Source organism: Diuraphis noxia, unplaced genomic scaffold (assembly GCF_037042655.1).
Source record: "Diuraphis noxia isolate RWA-SAM2 unplaced genomic scaffold, SU_Dnox_SAM2 contig0005, whole genome shotgun sequence".
Classification (NCBI taxonomy): Eukaryota; Metazoa; Arthropoda; class Insecta; order Hemiptera; family Aphididae; genus Diuraphis; species Diuraphis noxia.
The window spans coordinates 26,861,581-26,884,035 of NW_028301715.1; the positions used below are offsets into that span (position 1 = coordinate 26,861,581).

The 22,455-nt window shown below is 35.7% G+C and overlaps 1 protein-coding gene and 1 pseudogene across 1 annotated transcript; one reads left to right on the forward strand and one right to left on the reverse strand.

Annotated features, from left to right (window-relative positions):
• Nucleotides 1–2,381: 2,381 nt before the first annotated feature.
• Nucleotides 2,382–7,652, forward strand: LOC149055147 (uncharacterized). The gene has a single exon (XM_089229518.1). The coding sequence runs from the start codon at nucleotides 2,382–2,384 to the stop codon at nucleotides 7,650–7,652; it is 5,271 nt and encodes a 1,756-aa protein (XP_089085644.1).
• Nucleotides 7,653–16,343: 8,691 nt separating this feature from the next.
• LOC149055148 (E3 SUMO-protein ligase KIAA1586-like) lies at nucleotides 16,344–17,170 on the reverse strand (annotated as a pseudogene).
• Nucleotides 17,171–22,455: the final 5,285 nt, after the last annotated feature.

Consider the following 22,455-nt stretch of genomic DNA (forward strand, 5'->3'; position numbering starts at 1 on the left):
AGATATGACTTAAGTCGTATTTTATCACGCACCGCGCATATTGCAGGCAATTCATATTTATTACTTATAATTTCCCTAATTATACTAAACATTAATACCTATTAAATATCTTTATTAAGAATACTTTTCGGTAAGCAAATGTTTTAATAACTAATATAATTAAAATGTCTGTAACTTTTTTCTGAAGATTATTTTGTAATTAAAATTTGATATATCACAAGCTAAAAGCAGTCTGCAGTTTGACTTTACAGTCTACATTTCTACCCCCTGATGTCTCAAACATCGTTAAGTTCGTTTTGATGTTTGAGGCTAAACTAGGTCGTACATTGGTCGATTGTCCAATATCCTCGAGTTTACTCAAGCTTAGAGCTTATTCAACTAAAATCATCAACCGAGTAAATATTAAATATCTATTTAAAATATCAAAAGGCTATTTGTTGTAATTTAAGATTTAAGTCAAAGTTTGTTGGTACAACAACATTGGGAGCAATGATTTCGACGTTGTTTACTTGTCTCGTCTAGTTCCTTGTCAAAAAAATGTGAAATATGGCAAACATCGATAATTTCAATAGTTGTGTACGAAAAGTATAGTTATAGACGTTATAGTCTATAGAATTATTGGACAATATTGCAGCTATTATTATATTACCTATAACTGTTATAAAACAATGTTGTATTTTAGATAACATTTTTAGATCAGATATTTAAACTATGTATGTATTAATATATTTGTATGCGTCGTAATTTCAACATAATATTTTGGTTTTGAGAGGGTATTAAAAATTACATTATTGCTATGAATTTTCTTTAACTTCGCAATCGCATTATTTATGAAAAATAATACCAAACAAATTGGACAAAATATAAATGTTGAGATTTTCAAATACAAAAGGTCCTTGGTATATGATACTTGGCTTTTATTACTTACCTAATCACAAAATAGTAAAATGTGGTGATAAATCCTCGAAAAGAATTAATTAAATAAGATTTTCATACTTGTTTTAATATTGTAGTTCAAAATGAGATGTGAAAATATGTCTTTATAGTTAATTATTTTAATCGTAATAGGTATGCATACTTTACATTGATGTAATAAGGGTATTATAGCTCATTAATGAACTTTCCCCATTCTAGTATTGTTGGGTACATAATCGACATATGATATTTTTGCGCATTATATGCGTCCGCCGCCACCGATAAGCTGTGAGAGCGGACTTGGACCTCACGAAGTGGGGAACCGCGCTGTCGCATCTAGCCACCCGTCGCCGTTGCGCCGCCGCTGGCCGTTGTCGTTTTCCAGCCGTCTAGGCAGACTGCACGAGCTGCATGTTTCTCTTTGTCGCGAACCGACGCCCCGTCGTCGTAAATCACCATTGTGCGTTTTATTGTTTTTTTTTGTGCACCCGAGCCCTCGCGCTCGCCAACACATCGCGTCCGCGATCCGTGTTTGCCGAACCCACGGCTTATTTTTTTTTTTCGCCTGCCCGATCTTTTCGCTGTGCGCCCCGGGCCGTGCACCTACACGTCCACGTGGTTTCCGTCCGTTCGCTTGACGCAGTGCGAACTCACCGAACGCGGTGCGCTCAACTAGTTTTTTTTTGTATTGTTGTGTCGTTGTGGACGACGTCCGTCCCGCAACCCGAGCCGTGCTCAGAATTTGTTAACTTGCATTCGCGCCCACGTGTTTTCGCCCGCCGTCGTTACCGGCCGTATATACGTGGTGTCGTCGTACCTGTTCGTCACGTTCGACGTAGGTGCAAGTGCTGCACACCAGTTCAACGTCCGTTGTCACCGTCTCACCGTCGAACCGGGTCAGTTGCCGCACTCCCACCGTGGTATCATCGAACTTTCTTCGTATCAGGTCGTACACACGATTATCTTGTTTGTTATTGTTTACATTTATTACTCGCATTACGCGACCCATACGTTTTTTTTTTTGTATTATCATATATTGAATTATTATAGTAGTGTTTTGCCGATCGAGTTGTGATCGTGCCATGACAAATACTATTACTAACACTAGTACGTAAGATATTTGAATTGCAGAACGCCAACAATAAATATTGTTCTGTACATTGCCACACCATCAAACTCAATGTTATTAGTTATCTTATATTCATGTCCTTATAGTTATACAGTCCACTATCTCTCTCTCACTCTCTCCTCCTTACAGGGATCTCTACCGGTTTTCGACATAAGTAACTACACGCCCGACGCGTAACGTGTTGACCGCCGTCCGTGCGCGCACGTATTCGTCATCGGCTTTACAGGTGCAGCCGTCTGTCGCACATTGTTTTGGTCCGTTCGAGCCGGATTTTATTTTCGTGTAATTACTTCGTCACAATCGTACCTCATCACATATTAATTTAATCCGTATCGTCATGGCACCAACAAAGAAAGAAGAGGATCCGGAAAAAGTTCTACTGCGAAGTCGCGTCAAACGCGATAATATATTAAATTCGGTTAAACATATTCACGCCACAGCATTAGAGGCACGCGCTGATATTGGAAAAATACCGTCGTTGATTATTCACGCTGAGGAACTAAATAGGTTTGTCGAACAATTTCATCACCAACAAGATATCATTATTAATGCATTAATCGATGTTGACCGTATTGCCGAGTTTGAACAGGCTGATCGTCCGTTGATTACTTCCATGGAATCCTTACGCCTTGAAATAAAAACAATTGTCGCGAGTGCCGTTCCCGTGACTACTTCCGAAAGTAAATCGTCGTCTTCGTCGTTCACCAATTCCGTGCCACAACAACAATTCGTCGCGTTACCAAAAATTAAATTACCTATGTTCGACGGCAACTTACTATCGTGGCGATCGTTTCGCGATATATATATATCACTCGTACATGATAACCAACACATAGATGACGCACAGCGTTTTCATCATCTACTGTCGTGTTTATCTGGTTCAGCGTTGGCTATTATTAAATCTATACCGTTGTCCGCGGCTAATTACCCGATCGCGTGGGACGCGTTGTCCGAGCGTTACAACAATAAACGTTTGTTAGCTTCCGCTCACATGGACAAATTATTCGCCTTTAAACCAATCGCTCATGAATCACTACCAGCTTTAGTTGAGTTCGTTAATACATTTAAGGAAAATGTATCAATAATTAAATCGCTGGGGGTCGCTGACCTTTCGAGTTTTTTGCTTTTCCATATGTGCTCTCGCGTTCTCGACCCGATCACTTTACAACTGTTCGAATCTAGTACGTCACAGTCAACTATTCCGACTTTTGACGAATTAGTAAATTTTGTGCAACATCGATGTAAGATTTTGGAAAATCTTACCAAATCTAATAAAGTCGGTCGCAACGAAAAACCGTTCGAAAAACCGGATGTTCGCGGTAAACATACCAAATCGACTAAATCAGTGTTCGCTGCTACTACGTCCGCTTCGACTAAATATAAGACTAGGAATTGTTTATATTGTGATAAGCCCGATCATAGAATATATCAATGTCCGAAACTCACCGGAATGACTGTTGATAAACGACGAGATGCTGTATTAGCTCGTAAATTGTGTTTCGCGTGTTTGAGTTCGAGTCATATGGTCAATACGTGTCCGTCAACCAAGGGTTGTTTTTCGTGCAACAGTAAGCGTCATCACACCCTACTACATCGTGAACAAAATCGAACGTCAATTGTAGATAATACGACTTCGAATAGTAACCCGGTACCCCAACCCACCACGTCGAGTGGTGACTCTAGCTCGTTTGTCGGTGCCGCCTGCGCCAATTCTACCGTCGTACTAGGTACAGCGATTGTTCACATTAAGGATGCGTGGGAACAAGTACACTGCGTACGCGCACTGCTCGATAGTGGCTCGCAGATTTCCGCCATGACTGGTGATTGTGCAGCGCGGCTTGGACTTTCGAAACGTCGTTACAAGTCTGACATCGTAGGTTTCGCACAAAGTCCTGTGTCCCACGTTCAAGGTATAACCAGCTGTCAGTTTTCCTCACACGTTAAACCAGATTATTTATTCCCGTCTGTTGACTTAATTGTTCTAAAACAAATTACCACTGCCATGCCAGCTACTCGGTTACCAGCGACCGTGCGTCAACAATATCAACACCTTCGATTCGCCGATGACAAATTCGACATCCCGTCTCGCATCGACGTTCTATTCGGTGCGGATATCCTACCAAGTCTGATCCGCCCACACGCGGGTGTGGAACATCACTCGGGTTTACCATCGGCCCTTGACACTCAGCTTGGCTGGATAATTTTCGGCTCATTTTCTACTCCGAACAAGTCACCTCCAGTCACGCTGACCACCGCAATCGCTCCGTCTTCAATCGACGATTTAATTAAAAAATTCTGGTTGATCGAAGAACCCGCCGCCCCGTCGTCGCCCACCACGGAAAACCAGTGGTGCGAAGAATATTTTATAAAGTCTACCTCGCGTGATACGACAGGTCGATTTTGTGTCGCCCTACCGTTTCGCCATTTGTTCACCGGTTCAACTCAACAGCAAGGTACATCGCGTCACGGGCTAGGTGATTCGCGTTCCATAGCAATGAAAAGATTCTATAATCTAGAAAAGCGATTGGCCAAGGATCCCGCGCTGTATGCGGCGTATCGCCAGTTCATGTCCACCTATCGTTCGCTGGGACACATGGTGCCAGCCCCGTCACCGGGCATCTATTTCATTCCACATCACGCCGTATTCAAGTCCGATGGTGATATGTCAAAAATACGAGTCGTCTTCGACGCTTCCTCAGTCTCTTCGTCTGGTCGTTCTTTGAATGATGTTTTGTGCACCGGACCTAAACTGCAAGTGGATTTGCGTGACATTCTACTGCGTTGCCGATTACACAAATACATTCTGACCGCCGATATTGTCAAGATGTACCGACAAATCCTTATTCGTTCGGAAGATCGCGTATTCCAACACATATTCTGGCGTGATTCCCCCACCGATGACCTGCAGGAATTTCAACTATGTACCATCACTTATGGCCTTAACTGTGCACCCTACCTTGCAATCCGGTGCTTACATGAACTTGATGCCCAAGATGGTCACCGATTCCCGTTGGCGAAGGGTGTTCTCACTCAGTCAGCTTATGTGGACGACATTGTTATAGGTTCAGACACCGAAGAACAATTATTACGCCGAAAGAACGATATTGTCAACTTACTTCGTGGTGGAGCTTGTGAGTTGAGCAAGTGGACGAGTAATAGTGCCCTCATTCTCGAGTCTCTCCGTCCTGAAGATCGAATAGATTCCGTATCCTTTGATCCACGAGATGAGCAGTCGGTCAAAGTCCTCGGTCTTCATTGGAACACGAATAATGACAACTTCGCCTACCATACCAGTGTTCAACAAACTTCCTCAACCAAACGCCAAGTCCTTTCAGTCATAGCACGTTTGTTTGATCCTATAGGCGCGCTGGGTCCGTTGTTACTTTGGGCAAAGTGCTTTATGCAATCGCTGTGGTGCAGCAAGCTTGGGTGGGATGATCTCATTACCGACGAGTTATTATCGACATGGCGTCAATTTTGTTTGGAGCTAAATGATGTGTTTGGCCTATCAATCCCTCGTTACATTCCGGCTGTACATCAGCAAGATATTCAATTGATGGGCTTCGCGGATGCATCGACCAAAGGATACGCGGCCACCATATTCATGCGCAGTGTTGACGCCGCGGGGGACATATTAGTCAAATTTATTACATGTAAAACGAAGGTCGCCCCTATCAAAACTGCCGTCGCCAACGATTCTCCGTCTATACCACGTTTGGAACTATGCGGGGCGCTATTGCTGGCTCAAACACTCCACCATGTCCGTCAGGTTCTGTCGTCCGAGATCTCCATAACTTGTCTTCGTGCCTGGACCGATTCATCCATCGTTTTGTCATGGCTGACATCGGATCAAAAATATTTTAAGATTTTTATCACTAATCGAATCGCCAAAATCCACCAGCTTGTCCCTGCCTGCAAGTGGAGTCACGTGTCGACCGCCGAGAATCCCGCGGACCCTGCTTCCCGCGGGCTTCTACCCAGGGCTGCGATGTCATCGGATATTTATTGGAATGGCCCAGAGTTTTTGGGACGGCCGGAAGAGCAATGGCCCAAGTCCAAATTCACGCCATTGAGTCCTGACCAATTGCCCGAGACCAGGCCTAACGTCACTTCGACTCTTGTCGCCAATGTATCGTCATCTCCACTTGAGTTGTTCACTCGGTTTTCATCGCTTGCCAGAATGCAACGTGTCCTTTCGTTCGTTTTCCGTTTTGTACGTCGCTCACGCCGACAGCCCGTTTGTTCGGGGCCACCAATGTTTTTAGAATACGAAACTGCACTATCCGTTGTCGTACGCCAGACACAAAAATATTACTTTTCCGAACTTATTAACATGTTGAAGAAACAGTCTACGATATCACCTCCGTCGTTAGCTCAATTAGCGCCCTACGTCGATGAGACAGGAGTTTTGAGAGTCGGAGGCCGCCTACGTTTTTCCTTTATACACCCTGACTCGAAGCACCCGATTCTGCTGCCACGAGATTCACATCTTACGACATTGTTAATTCGTCATTATCATTTGTCGTTCCTCCATGGCGGACCGAAGCTGATATTGTCAATGTTGAACAGGAGGTTTTGGATCATGTCTGGCCGCGCCGCAGTGCGTCGTGAAATTTTTGCTTGTGTTCCGTGCACACGTCACAAGGCCATCCGTCCTCAGCCAATCATGGCCGATTTGCCGCCATACCGAGTTCGACCTCATCGACCATTTTCCCATGTTGGTATGGACTATGGAGGTCCTTTTCTTGTGAAAGAGCATAAACGTCGCAGCGCCCAATCAGTGAAAGTATATCTGGCATTATTTGTATGTATGGCTGTGAAGGCAGTTCATCTCGAAATCGTCACAGAGTTAACCACTGATGCGTTTCTCGCGGCCTTGGATCGCTTTGTCGCTAGACGTGGGATTCCTACCGATATTTATTCTGACTGCGGCACGAATTACGTGGGTGCTGCGCGTCAACTCAAACTGCTATTTCGCAACGCCAAAGAGCAGGATCGAATCTCTTCACATCTGGCGTGCACGTGGCATTTCAATCCGCCTGCCACACCGCACTTCGGCGGCATTTGGGAAGCTGGAATTAAGAGTGCCAAGGTCCATCTCAAGCATGTTATTGGTCAGCAGATATTAACTCATGAAGAATTTGTTACTTTGACTACCCGCGTCGAGGGTATCCTCAATTCTCGACCAATCACGCCGGCGTCATCTGACCCGCATGATTTAAACGCCTTGACTCCGGGGCATTTCTTGATCGGAGAACCTATTCACGCCCTACCAGAACGTGACATCACTGACATAAAGATTAATAGGTTGAACCGATGGCAACTCATACGCCAATGCCACCAGTCTTACTGGAAGAGGTGGTCCCGTGAGTACTTGTCGTCGTTGCAAGGTCGTTCAAAATGGTACAAGTCATCTCCAAATTTGAAGGTCAACGATATGGTCATTGTTGAGGCCCCATCTCGACCACCTACCGAATGGCGGCTCGGTCGTGTCACCGAGGTCCACCCAGGTGCCGATGATGTTGTCCGTGTCGTGTCCGTGCGCACTCGGGACGGTATCTACAAGCGCCCGGTCGTGAAACTTGTGCGTTTACCAGTCGAGCCCTAAACTTGCCCTCATCTCCCAAGGTCCTCATTATGTAAATTTTTGTAATTTTTTTTTTTTTTTTTTTTTGTGCAACAGTCACAGTCTGGTTCACGTTATTTATGTATTTGTCTACTGATGAGTGTCAGGTACTATGTAGATATTTTAATTGTTATTTATCATGTATTTTTGCTCCGTATTTTTTTGTAATGTGTACGATCTGACTTCAACGTCCATCTTCATGTTTGATGATCTCTTGAAAGACGCCCTGGTCTTTCAACGCGGGGAGGAAATGTTGGGTACATAATCGACATATGATATTTTTGCGCATTATATGCGTCCGCCGCCACCGATAAGCTGTGAGAGCGGACTTGGACCTCACGAAGTGGGGAACCGCGCTGTCGCATCTAGCCACCCGTCGCCGTTGCGCCGCCGCTGGCCGTTGTCGTTTTCCAGCCGTCTAGGCAGACTGCACGAGCTGCATGTTTCTCTTTGTCGCGAACCGACGCCCCGTCGTCGTAAATCACCATTGTGCGTTTTATTGTTTTTTTTTGTGCACCCGAGCCCTCGCGCTCGCCAACACATCGCGTCCGCGATCCGTGTTTGCCGAACCCACGGCTTATTTTTTTTTTTCGCCTGCCCGATCTTTTCGCTGTGCGCCCCGGGCCGTGCACCTACACGTCCACGTGGTTTCCGTCCGTTCGCTTGACGCAGTGCGAACTCACCGAACGCGGTGCGCTCAACTAGTTTTTTTTTGTATTGTTGTGTCGTTGTGGACGACGTCCGTCCCGCAACCCGAGCCGTGCTCAGAATTTGTTAACTTGCATTCGCGCCCACGTGTTTTCGCCCGCCGTCGTTACCGGCCGTATATACGTGGTGTCGTCGTACCTGTTCGTCACGTTCGACGTAGGTGCAAGTGCTGCACACCAGTTCAACGTCCGTTGTCACCGTCTCACCGTCGAACCGGGTCAGTTGCCGCACTCCCACCGTGGTATCATCGAACTTTCTTCGTATCAGGTCGTACACACGATTATCTTGTTTGTTATTGTTTACATTTATTACTCGCATTACGCGACCCATACGTTTTTTTTTTTGTATTATCATATATTGAATTATTATAGTAGTGTTTTGCCGATCGAGTTGTGATCGTGCCATGACAAATACTATTACTAACACTAGTACGTAAGATATTTGAATTGCAGAACGCCAACAATAAATATTGTTCTGTACATTGCCACACCATCAAACTCAATGTTATTAGTTATCTTATATTCATGTCCTTATAGTTATACAGTCCACTATCTCTCTCTCACTCTCTCCTCCTTACAGGGATCTCTACCGGTTTTCGACATAAGTAACTACACGCCCGACGCGTAACGTGTTGACCGCCGTCCGTGCGCGCACGTATTCGTCATCGGCTTTACAGGTGCAGCCGTCTGTCGCACAAGTATTATACTTTACAATGTCGGTCTACATAAATATTATCTATCAAATTTTCCAAATTGTATTTTCATAGGTAGGCACAAATTATTTTAGTCTTGGTTCTATAATTTTACTGTTTGTGCATGCTTATCATCATTTAATAAGTGTAATGGGTCTTATTATCATTGTATATATACTCCATACTTTATAGCATCGGTTGTTTTCATAGAATTGTTGTATAAATATGGACGGACATTATATTAGAAATAACTTAATAGGTTGATAAGCGACATTTTTTAAAAAATTTGCATATTCATGTCCTGTATATATTATTCTTCGATACACAAAATCGGGCATATTATGTGCACCTTGGCAGCGGTGAAATAAGTCAAAGACAGACAAGCATCCATTTTTTTCATATAATGTATAAATAATAAATTGTAGTATTTGCTTTTTGTTGACTTGATGCATTAATTGTATTGATAAAAAAAAAATATTTTTATATTTATATGATATTGTTAAAGCTTTTTATTATAAAACCAGTTTTTAGAATTTTTACTTCTAAATACTAAATATTCATCAAAAATATTATTTCCTAGTAAACAACAATTAAAATGTTGTGTATTAGTGGATTTGTTTGTCTAGACTCTAGAATGTTTAGATGATAATATTTCATATTTCATATTATTTTTATTTATTATTTAATTATAAAACTTTTGAACTAATAAAATATTATTTATAAATTGCTATAACCTATATAATAAGTAAAAAATAGATTTTATGCTTATTATTTTACCGTTGCATTTTTATTAATAAAAACTAAAATGGAGTTATAACAGTTTAACAGAACACGATTTCTTAGCAATATTCAATTAGCGGCAATGAAGTGCAATTTTAATGCTAATAAAAAAGTATATGCGACTTGAAATTTAAATAAAAATTAATTAATGTATATGTATCTCCTACAAAGGTAAATTTTTTAATTTAACTTGAATTTTTGATACACATAAATATAAAAAAAACGAGGGTATGTAATACATAACTGTAGGTTACAAGTGGGTTTCTGTAATAGATGGAATTAAATTTGAATCCAATGATATTATATCATTGTATACGAAAAACGATTCTGAGCGGAGACGGTTTATCATCTGTCTATAGGATATATTATAGATTATTAAAAATTTTCAAATCTTAGATTATTTTGGATATTTTTTTTGTGTTAAAGATTGACAAACTTGTAAGGAATCTTGTATTACATTTCCAAAACTTAGATATGAAAAGAAAAATCTTTATGAAATTCTAGCTTAAAATAATTTGCGAATATTCGTGATTTTACGTATGTTATCAATTCAAACTTTAAATGCTTGTAAAAACAAATTGTGATTATGTATTTCTTTGATTTCTCAACTGCTATTGTGAAAATATGTTAGGACTTTTTGCTAAACTTTCCAATCTTAGATTTGAAAAGAAAAACTTTTATAAATTTCTATCTAAGATAATTTGAACATTGCCGTAATTTCTACTTATTTAGTAAAAATTTAAATTTTTAATGCTTATAAAAAAAAATCATGCCCATGTATTTTTAATATTTTTCAACTGCTATTAAAAAAATATGTTGGATGCCTTATATTACATTTTGAAGCTTTTTGACCCAACCACTAAAATTTTATTGAAATTAATAGAAAAAAAAACTTAAAATGTTGAAAAATTAAAATGTCAGTCAACAGCTCAAAATTAATCAAAAGATTGAAAATTGATTGTGCGTAAAAATTCCCCGTTTTTTCCTTAATTTTTAATTTGTTTATCCCAATTTTTAAGAAAAACATTGGGAATATTTTACTTTTGACCTCCTAAAGTACCAATTAGATTCACTTTCTGATGGAACGAGGTACTGAAGTCGAATATCGAAGCACTTTTACTGCAAAAAAACATGATGACAGACACAAAAAAAACACACACACATTATTGTAAAATCATTACATTCTTCGCTCTGCTCAGAATCCAAAATATAACATAACGGAGTACACATACTTATCCATCTGTTTAGATTTAATTAAGATTTGAACGTTTTAGTATTTTGTGATTCTTAAATATAATTGTATAAATATTTAAATACGTAATAATTAACAAATACTTGTAATATAATAATTATTATCAAACAATAACTAATAATGATAATAGAAATGCAATTTACGATCGTACGTTTTACGAAAATAGTGAACAAATCAATTTTTTAGATTCGAGTAATACCAACAGATTGTAGATAGAGAACAATTATTCGAGATTAGCATATTTTTATAAAAAAAAAATAATAAGAAAAATACACACATCATGATAAAATCAATACATTCCTCGCTCCGCTCAGAATCTAAAAATACTGCCTTTTACTATAGGTACCCGAATCACACTTTTATACATAGAAAAGTTTTATAGAAAATTTTCAAAAGTTTTTAAGTTTTTAATATTATATCACATCAAAATCAATACATTACTTGTTTGATCATAATTTGTATGTCTAAAAATGTCTTATTTTTATATGAAGTACAAATATTATTTAAATAATAAACATATACAATGACTGAATAATATCCACTTAATAACACAAATAATAACTTTTTGATTCAGTACCTACACCAATTTCAATATTTCAAATATGGTTTTATTATTTTATATTTTATATTATAATCATAATCAATTTCATATGGAGTATTTTTCAACTTCATAATGTAGTTACTGGTTAGGTAGCGAATATTAATTAATATTATTCAAATTAACTAGGGATAAGTTTATTATAATAACACACATTAGTATTGTAAAAGTGTATGTGAGTGTGTATGCGTATGCGCGTGTTTTAAATTATTAAGTTAATGGAATCCTTCGGCAATTTGTTAATAATTCCAAGAATTTCTTCGTTCCATATCTTTTCTCATTTCTTTAATTTTTAATGCTGGCTTTGATATTTGATTTTTTGTAAATAATATTTTATTGTATCCGAGAACTGAGAAGTCATATTATTGAATGTTAACTCTAAACACTGTATTCCAAGAACATCGACCTAATATATAAATAATAGTGACATGGATGTTAAAATACTACTTGATGTTATTAATTTTTGCATATTTATACTTCTTTCTAATAAATTCAATTCCATTTATCTAAATTATTTTAAATATCCGAATAATATAAAGCAATAATTTAAAAAAAAAAATTCTTAATTCCAAATAGATTTTCTCTAAATTGTATAATTATATGTTGTTCTCCATTAATATTAAAAAAAAATTGATAACTATTTAAAACTATTATGATTAAGTAGAAAATATTTAATGCAATCATACATTTTTTTTTCATTGTGGATACTCACAAGTAACAATGATGCTCATCGTTCCAAAACCGTTCGACAACTACGCAATTTATATTCTTAGCTACGCAATGCATATTCAAACGACGCAGTAAATCTTTGTTACCTTTGTGACTTTAGGTAAAATCCAAACAATTCAATTCATGTGTAGATAAATATTCAATTTAAAAAAAAACGTGAATCCAAAGATCTAAGATTTTATTTGAACGTAGGTGATTTGGATTGTCTATTACCAAATAAACTCATATAAATACAACAAATCGTACTTAAAATCTTCAAAATTAATACCTATTATTATTTCTGGTCTTTGGTTTCGACTTAATTTTCTATAAAAATTGAAATTATGAAGAACGAGGTTAGGTTATGAATACCTAATAAAATATAACATAAAACTATTCTATTCTATATTAGAACGTCTGACTGAATTATTTATCACTAAAAAACAAGTTTATTAAAATTGTTAGAAATCACTTTATTATCATTTATCACTGTGGCAATATCCTGTTATAATATTTTTATCTGTATCCAATTTTATTAATCATTTCCGGAAATATTCACTGACTTCCTTGCAAACAATATCTTAGATTTTATTAAGTTTCCAATGAATATAAATATTTTTTTTATAAACTATTGTTTCAGCTTAAAATAGATTAAAAATTTTGAAATGACTATTATAACAACTAATATTATTTGTTATTAGACGGCTAAAAAGTTGCAGCGGTGTTGTTAGATTATTGAGTTGGTAACATTTTCAAATGTATTGTTAAAAAAATATTTATTTATTTTTTGACAAAAATAATATTAAGATACCTTTAGTTCTATCTAAAGTTAGGTTTACTTTATTCATTAGAAGAATATTAACAATTTATACACACTTCTCAGTATACTATAATAAGTAAAATTTTAATATTTAAAATAAATAAAAACGTTACTTTACTGGCAGCTGATAAGAACCATCCTTTCCATTTATCAAACTTTTAAAAACTTCTGTTGACTCTTATTGAATGTTTTTTTAAATTTACTTATAGAATGTCGCTTTGCACTATTTCCGTTTCAAACACTTTTTTGAAGATTGTCGGGGTTTCTATTTTCAAATGAAGAGATTATTGATTAAAAAAAATAGGTCGTTTTCGATACGGTTTAGATATAATTTATTGTCCTTAATATCGTCTCATTACATCTGTACAGTGCAGAAATATACATATTTATGGAGCGTGTCATTTAAAACTAACAGAGAGTACTAATTCATAACTCAAATACATTAAAAATATAATATTTCAAAAACATTCAAACATAATAGAATATAGGTGACTAAAATTACATATGAACATTACGAAGGAAGATATTCATAATTTTACGTTAAGTTTTTAATTATTGTTAAATGTCAAATGATAGATGATGAGTGAATGAAAATGAATCAATAAGGACTATTTGAAAAATATTATATAGAAGCTTTAGAACGTTTGATTATTATAACTTGACATTTGTATACCAGTTTACTGATTAATTTCGCCAATCGTTATTTTTTTGTATCAACTTACTTTGATTCAAATTTCAATTTACAAAAAAAAAAAAAAGGAGTCTATATACCATTATATAGGTGTTGACTGATAATCGTTGAAATATAATCATCACGATTTTCCAATAAATTTTAGTAGATTATTATGATTCATATCACATTCATTTAATATCACGGAGAATCGAACTTTTCACGAAATGGAAACAATTATTTATTTATCAAGAATGTATTTCTTAATTTTTTATTTACACTACGTAACCTACCTACGTTACTTTCCTTGCAATGGTCGTCCGAAAATATTTTATAGAATTGAATAATTATATCAAAATATTAAATTAATATACTAAGACTAAGGTATAAATATTAAATAATATTAAAATAATTTACACAATTGCCTATTTACGGGCATAATATACACATGTTTTAATGGTATTTATGCAGGTACCCTATATTGATATCCAAACAATAAATATACCCATGAACTAAAGTTTTATTTCAAGTTTAAAAATAATATACTCAATTTAAAATAATGGTTTTCATTTCACGAAACGGATACAATTTTTGTCCATTATATAAATCTAGAAACATTTAAACATCTCACGCAGTTACTCGTTATGGTAGAAGTCCATTAAATGGATATCCTCTATGTACCTATGGATGCGATAAATAATCTAATATATAAGTGTCACAGTGTTAGTTATTGAATTCCTTCGAAATAGATCCCTGACCGATTTTCATCAAATTTTCTGTGTATATTTGGTAGAAATGAGAATACGTTTTGCTAATGTAAAAAGGGAATTGATCATTCCCGGGAGGTGCTCAAACAGGAATTTTGAGATTTACGGTAGAAATTTTTGCTTATACATGTTTGCTATGAGTTTTAAAGTTATTATAATAATAATTATCGGTTTCCGTTAGTTCAAAATATTTGCTATTGATAGTATTTTAAAGTAGACTGAGTTGTACTAATACTCTAATAGCCGCTAATCTACGGATTTCCTACCAGAGTGACTGAATTTCATTTACTACTATCAGTTACATCCAAAAAGATATGAACAATCACAATTTTTTTAAAGAGTAGTCATATTTTATGGGCAAAGTGCACGGAGTCAGTTGGATTTATGATGGACATTTTTATTTATTAGTGGTTGCTATGGGTTTTAAAGTTATTATAATAATTATTATTTATTATTATTATTTTTTTTAATTTAAATATATTTTATTTGTTTGTGTCATTAAAAATGCCAGAAAGACTCCAGAGTGCTTATTTTTGTCGTAGAACAAATGTAGCTACAAACATGAGAAATTAAGAGGGCCAAGAATAGACGAACAAATCAAATCCAATAACATGAATTTTCGTGTGTGTTATCTTAAAGATGGAATCACTTAAAATATCTTATACTCCATTGCACTAAGTCTCTGATAGTGTTTTTTTTTTATTATTTTCGTAATGTGTGATATAGATGTAATTTGAAATTTATTAGTCAAGCTGATAAAAGAACAATGAATTCAAAAAAATGAATATTTGTTTTTTTGTTATTGTTCCAAGTGCTCCTTCCTCTTTCAGTCATATATCAATAAAACACATAAACACACAATTTTAATAATTTAGTTTCTTTATTTGACTACCAATATATGTATAAAAAATAATTTTATGACAAAACACCGTTTGCCAAACACCGTATGTATATAGGAATGGATTTCTGTCTGTTTGTCCTTTATGCATTCCCATTCTAATTGCTGGACCGATTGTGACGAAATTTGGTACAGAGCTAGACCTATTAGATCTATGGGCAGAAGATAAGCTAAATTAAGAAGTGATTGACTCAAATATCATCCAATTGAATTGTCAGACTTTTCTCGATAAAACGAATACAATTACATAATGATAAACTAAATTGAATATCGTTGTAAGATTATTATTTAGTATATTTTAACCGTTATCTATCTATATGTATAAAAATATACTGCTAGCATAATCATAGAAAACGAATTTAACACACAGTTTGAGACATATAGAGGTAAGATTTTTTTTGGGCTATGAAGTGCATAGGTCCAGCTAGTATTATATAATATATTCAGTACTCGACTTGACAAAATTAAAGTAAGGGGGACTCTGTTAACTTTTAAAAAAAGAGCGTTCCCATCACTTGTTAAACGTTACAAAGCCGTGGGGGTTACGCCCCCACACCCCCTAATACACCTCTTTAAATCATATAGGAAATATTTATGAATAATCAAATTAAAAAAAAAATTCTGTAAATATTATTATTTTTTTTTTTTTTAAATTAATGAAAAGGCTTCAACAGCTTAGGTTATTAGCCTACAAATATTATATTGTATATTATATTTTTAACTTATAAAATAAAATATAACAAACTCAAAAACAATTGAAAAAATACAAAAAAAAAACTATTTATTTATCATACAATTTATCATAGGTATGGTTATTATCTTCCAATTTGGTACTTTTTGGACAGTGGTTTTCCTCAGCGTCTCTGTTACCTTTGATAATCCAAGATTTTACATAACTACTTGGTATAAAACTATTGGTGGGTAGACCTACTGGACCTTCACATTGTATTAATAACAATGATGAAATATGATTAGGCGTTAATAATGCATTTCTTTTCAAAGTGACCGTATTATTCATGCGGTACTAAAACTTCTTTCGCATTCAGACGATTAAATTGCTATTGTATTAATTGCAACTATTAATGGTCTTAATGAGTCAATTAGTGACAATTTTTTTGTATCCTTAAACTCTCGAAAACCTCTGTCGGTATATGTTTCATTTACTTGGAATTTTCTAGCCAACCTTCTTACATTCTTGTCACCATATTGAATATCATATGTATCCGGCTGCCAATTTTGTACATTCAGTACATCCAAGTCTTTAAGGAGCTCATCATATTTTTCTTTGAATATGTTACCTGCTTTTGTTGAATGTGATGCTTGAAAATTAAATAGCCTAGAACGCATGTTGTTGGCTAGACTTTTGAAAAACTGTCCTGAATTAATTTTTGGAACACTACGATTATTTGTCAACGGAACATCTTTAAACATTAATTTCGAACATGCATCAACCACTTCTTCTGTTTTTGGTCCATATTGTTCAGACATGGAATCAAACACACGAATTGCACGTTCAATATAATTATTTGCTACTGAAAGAGATATATTCCTATTTTTAAGTTGTAAATATAAGTCTGCCAGTTCCGATAAAGCACCATACATTATCCCTAAAAAAAAAAAAATAACAAAATACCTAAATTAAATAAATAACTATAAAATAAAGATTAAGTATTTCACCAAATGTGTAGGTACCTAAATTATTAACGAACTCCAGTGATGCCAAAATGTTCTTCAGTCCAGTATATTTAACTTTTTCTTTGGACTCTCTTAAACTATCATTAGATGCATTGAAAAAATGGTTATATATTGAAGTGTAATTATTAAAAACAGCCTTCAAAGTCTTCTCGCTAGATGCGATCCACCTAATAGTAAATATTTTACCAATATTTAATAACTTTTTTTCTAAAGACGCAGAATATATGCTTAATTCATTTATATTTTTTGGAGATTGATGATACAACACATACAGTTTAATAGTAATATATTATATATTACGTTTTTCATGTATGAGTGGTTAATTATGATGACATTTTGTTATTTTATGCCTCTGCCATCCAAAACGGTAAATAATTATAAATGTTTATATATTTTTGAACTCGTTCGATTTGGTCAGTGAATATAATATATATAGGCCAATCTGTATGTTGGATACGACGGGCAAGCTCCTCGAGCGGCTGTTGCTCCAACGCCTGGAGAAGCACCTCGACGAGCATGGAGGCAGCAGGAGAGCGCCCAACCAGTTCGGATTCCGCAAGGGCATCAGCACCGAGTCAGCAGTTGCCAATGTCCTGAGCCTCGCTGCTCAGGCAGCCGCCACCCCGGTCAAAAAGAGTTTGTGCATTCTGGTGACTCTTGATGTTAAGAATGCCTTTAACTCCTTGAGGTGGCCAGTAATCGACGCTGCTCTTAGAGGCATTCAAACGCCTGAATACCTGGTGGAGATGTTCAGGTCATGGCTCTCCGACAGGATGTTGTTAACCGGAGCAGAGAGGATCTCCAGGCCAGTCACGTGCGGGGTTCCACAGGGATCTGTTCTTGGACCGGCTCTGTGGAATGTCGCATATGACGCTCTACTGAAAATGGACGTGCCTCCCGGGGTACAGCTCATAGGCTTCGCCGACGATCTGGCCGTCGTAGGAACGGCTTATACGGGCCAGTTGCTAGAGGATCTTGTCAACCCCACCCTGCAGAGAATTGACGATTGGATGACGAACCACGGCCTGGAGTTGGCCCACCAAAAAACGGAAGCCGTCATCCTGTCCAGGAGACGCGCGTACAACCCTCCGAGGCTATCAATCGGAGGACACCCGATAGTCCTGTTCGACAGGATCAGATACCTTGGGGTGATTCTGGATAAGAGGCTCACCTTTGCGGCTCACGTGGACGTCGTGGCCAAAAAAGCCGCACGCACGGCAGCTGCGCTGGCGAGGCTCATGCCCAATATCGGTGGCCCATGCCAATGGAAGAGAAAGCTGCTCAGCTCTGTGGTCGACAGTCAGTTGCTCTATGCCGCCCCTGTCTGGATTAGCAGGGTGGCCGCGGTAGCCAGGACCAAAACAAACCTGATTCGTCCACAGAGATCATCGGCGCTAAGAACCATTCGCGCATACCGCACCGTCTCCGACGAGGCCTCCTTGGTCCTGGCCTCCACGGTTCCTGCGGACCTACTCGGCCTGGAACGGGCCAGGATCCGGTCCCGACTCCTTGCTGACATTACACCTGGCGACTCGCGGCCATCAAAGCAGTCCGTAAAAAGAGAGGAAAGATCCCACACCGTAGAGGAGTGGCAACGGAGATGGGAAGCAACCAGTAAAGCGTCTTGGACCCGATCCTGCATCCCATCCATCAGACGTTGGCTGGAAAGAACGGTCCCACTAGTGCCATTGACGTTCCACATGTCACAGGCACTAACGGGACACGGCTGTTTCCAGTCATATCTCTACAGGAGAGCCAGGGCCGCCAGTCCGATGTGCCTACAGTGCAGGGGCGGAGAGGACACGGTGGAACATACTCTGCTTGAGTGCTACTACTGGAACGTCCTCCGTGATCCTTTGTCCATTCACCTGGGGCACAGACTGCGTACAGCCGACATACAGGATATAATTTGCGGGCCGCCATTTGACCAGCTTCCAGCAGACCCAGATGAAAAGTTGAATATACTAAGGTACGCGGAGGAGTCCTTTCGGCTGTTCTATGGAATGGTCGAACGCATCTTCTCACGCAAAGAAGAAGAGGAGCGAGTCCGCCAGGCTGTGGAGGTGCGACGATAAGAAATGTTGTTGCAAAAATGTTGTTATAAAAATTGTTGTTGTTAAAATTGTTGTTGTAAAAATTGTTATTGTAAAAATTGTTGTTGTAAAAATTGTTGTTGTAAATATTGTTGATGTAAAAAGATTGTTGTAATATTAGCGAGTGGGGGATTGTCCCACCACTAATAATTGTCGTTGTTATTGTTATCAATAAACGATGGGAGTCAGAGGAGAAGTAATGCTAACGCGGTTCCTTCTCTGGCTCTTGATACAAAAGGAAAAAAAAAAAAAAAAAAAAAAATAATATATATATTTTTATTAATAACGGGCGTTAAAAATAGCATATTATAATTAAATATTATTATAAATTAATCACAGTTTAAACTAAGATAAATAATAATATTACTTAATAAAATATTGATTTATTTATTTTTATTTTTATTTAAAATAATTAGGAACTATTTGAGAATGTAATGTTTCAATTTCGCTTACTGCTTTCTCGACTTTTAAAATGTACATTTACATTTACATATACATTTTTCTAATCAATAAACAAAATTATTAGTTAATCGACCTATTAAAAGAAACGAAACAGTAAAATAAAAACTATTTAAAACAGTATTTTTAATTAGTTACAAATTAGTAATGTTCTACATAAAATGATTAAACTTTTTTTTATATAATTATAGGTAGTTTTGAATAATTTATATTATATGTGTTGGTAATACTTTATATACCTATATGGGATGTTTTAAGTTATTTATAATATGACTGTTACTTCATTGGATCTAACTTACATATTAATAATATTATTATTTAACACAATTTAATTCGTTTTGACTATATTTAAGACACGAGTAACACACTATCTAATTGTACTTCATTGATGATTACACATCATATAGAATTATATTTTCATATAATTAAGATAAGCCCATATAATATAAGTAGGTGTTATAGATTTTACACCATTATTGCTAAGTAAAAATATTCTTGATTCCAGAATGCGTAGACAGTTATGTGATTATTATTATTTTTTGACTTTTGTTCACACACAATATTGTACTATAAAAATGAATTAATGCACCGCCATGCCGGTTATTTCCCATGGAATTCGTTTGGAATAACTCATGATTATATATATAATATTTATTATCGCTCCGTTGGCCCATCACTCTAAATATCCTGACAGTTTTTCACAATAACTTCGAATACATGTTCGTGTGTCAATTATTCAACCAGCCATCCTTGGTTAACTTTGTACAACATAACCTATCTATAATATGTATTGACAAATATGGTTTTCACATTACACACGATTTTATGAAGTATATTATGATATCGTATTTCTTTTGTCATAATATATTACGAGGAGTATTACAAATTCTGATATTCGCATGATTATTATATTCTGAAATGAATACCTCTCCCGAGGTAAAATATTTAATTCATTACTTCAGCGTTTCTTAAACTTTGTTATCCGTGGAACCCTTTTTGATGTCCACTTTTGTCGTGGAACCCCTACTTCTTTTTAGCTTTTAGTTTTTTTAGGATTATTTGCAAATAAATTATAATATTACGTAGAAGTATAGATAATTGAATATATAGAGTTAGCTGATAGATTAATCCATATGGCTTTCACATTATTATTTAATATACAAGTATTGTTTTCCATAATGGATATTTTAAAGTAATTTTCTTGAACATTTAAAAAAAATCACTTGAGCTTCGCGGAATCCTGAAGTGATCTACACGGAACACAGTTTAAAAAACGCTGCATTACTTATAATGTGTTCTCGGTAAAATTTCGAAAGTATGAAGTATATGTAGGTAATATAAGATAAAATAAGCCGAAAAAAAATATGACTAGATATTTTTATATTGGTATATAAAAACAACTTATGAGGAACTCGGTATTACATTTTTTGACAGAGCAAAATACCATATGTTTATAAATTATTCACAGTACACCAAAATATACCAAAAAGGTTATCGTGTATAGAAAAACTAACTAGGTAATAATATTAACGTTAGATGAAGATTTTAAGAACTTACGTTTATTTATATTTGAACTTAACAAAAAAAAACAAAACAAAACAAAATCGATTACATCAAAAACTGGTATGAGTTAGGATTGTCATTTTTTTCTTCACTTATTTTTTGTTTTTCCAGATTATTAGAGAAAATTCTGGTAATTTTTAATTTGTTCCTCTCAAAAGAAATATCTACATCTTATTTTTTAATAAATAGATACGCCACCCTTATTAAAGTTGAAAATCAAAGAACTTTTTCAACTTCTTTTCTGGTATACACGCAGACATAGAAAAACTTATCATTGTAAAATCAATACAATATTCATCTTCCACTTAGAATCTAATAATATACCTAATTAAATTAACTTTGTTTAATACTGATATTAATATTAATAATGAAATTTTAAATGCATTCGAAATTTCTACGAATTTATGAATTTTAGCTTCATTTGAATCTTTGTAACGAAATTGCCAAAATAGTATATTTATTTGTTAGTAAAAATTTTTAAATGCGTCTAAAATTTATATATCATCGTAGGTACCTAAATACCTATAACTTTCACTGAAAGTTTAAATTTCTTATGCCATGGAGAGTTGTTTATAATTTTATTCCACTCAATGATCTGGATAGCGTATGCCGTATAGGCACCATAGATTAAATTGTGCAATGATAATATCCCATTTACAATAATTCTGTAAGACGTATAAAATAAATATTTTTTTTTACTCTTAGCAACATGGGTCATCGGGTTTACAAAGAATATAATAAATTACATATTTTGTGTACTAAATCGTCTAAATCTAAGTGTAAACTAAATTTTGGTTTGAAGATTGGTGGTTGTAATGAATTGGATGATATTGGCTATATGGATTGAGAACGATTTTTTAATATTTCAGCTATTGATTCGGGCGAATAAATTATAAATATAGTTTATATATTAATAAATTACGTCATACCTGTAACTGTCGTGAACAGTTGTAAATATATCAGTTAATAAACATTTACTTATTTAAGCATGGTTATAAAACCGTTAGAATGTGAAAAAAGAAAGTAGTGACTTTTCAGAAAATTTTCTTCACTCCAAAATGTCCAGATTCACGATCGACAGCC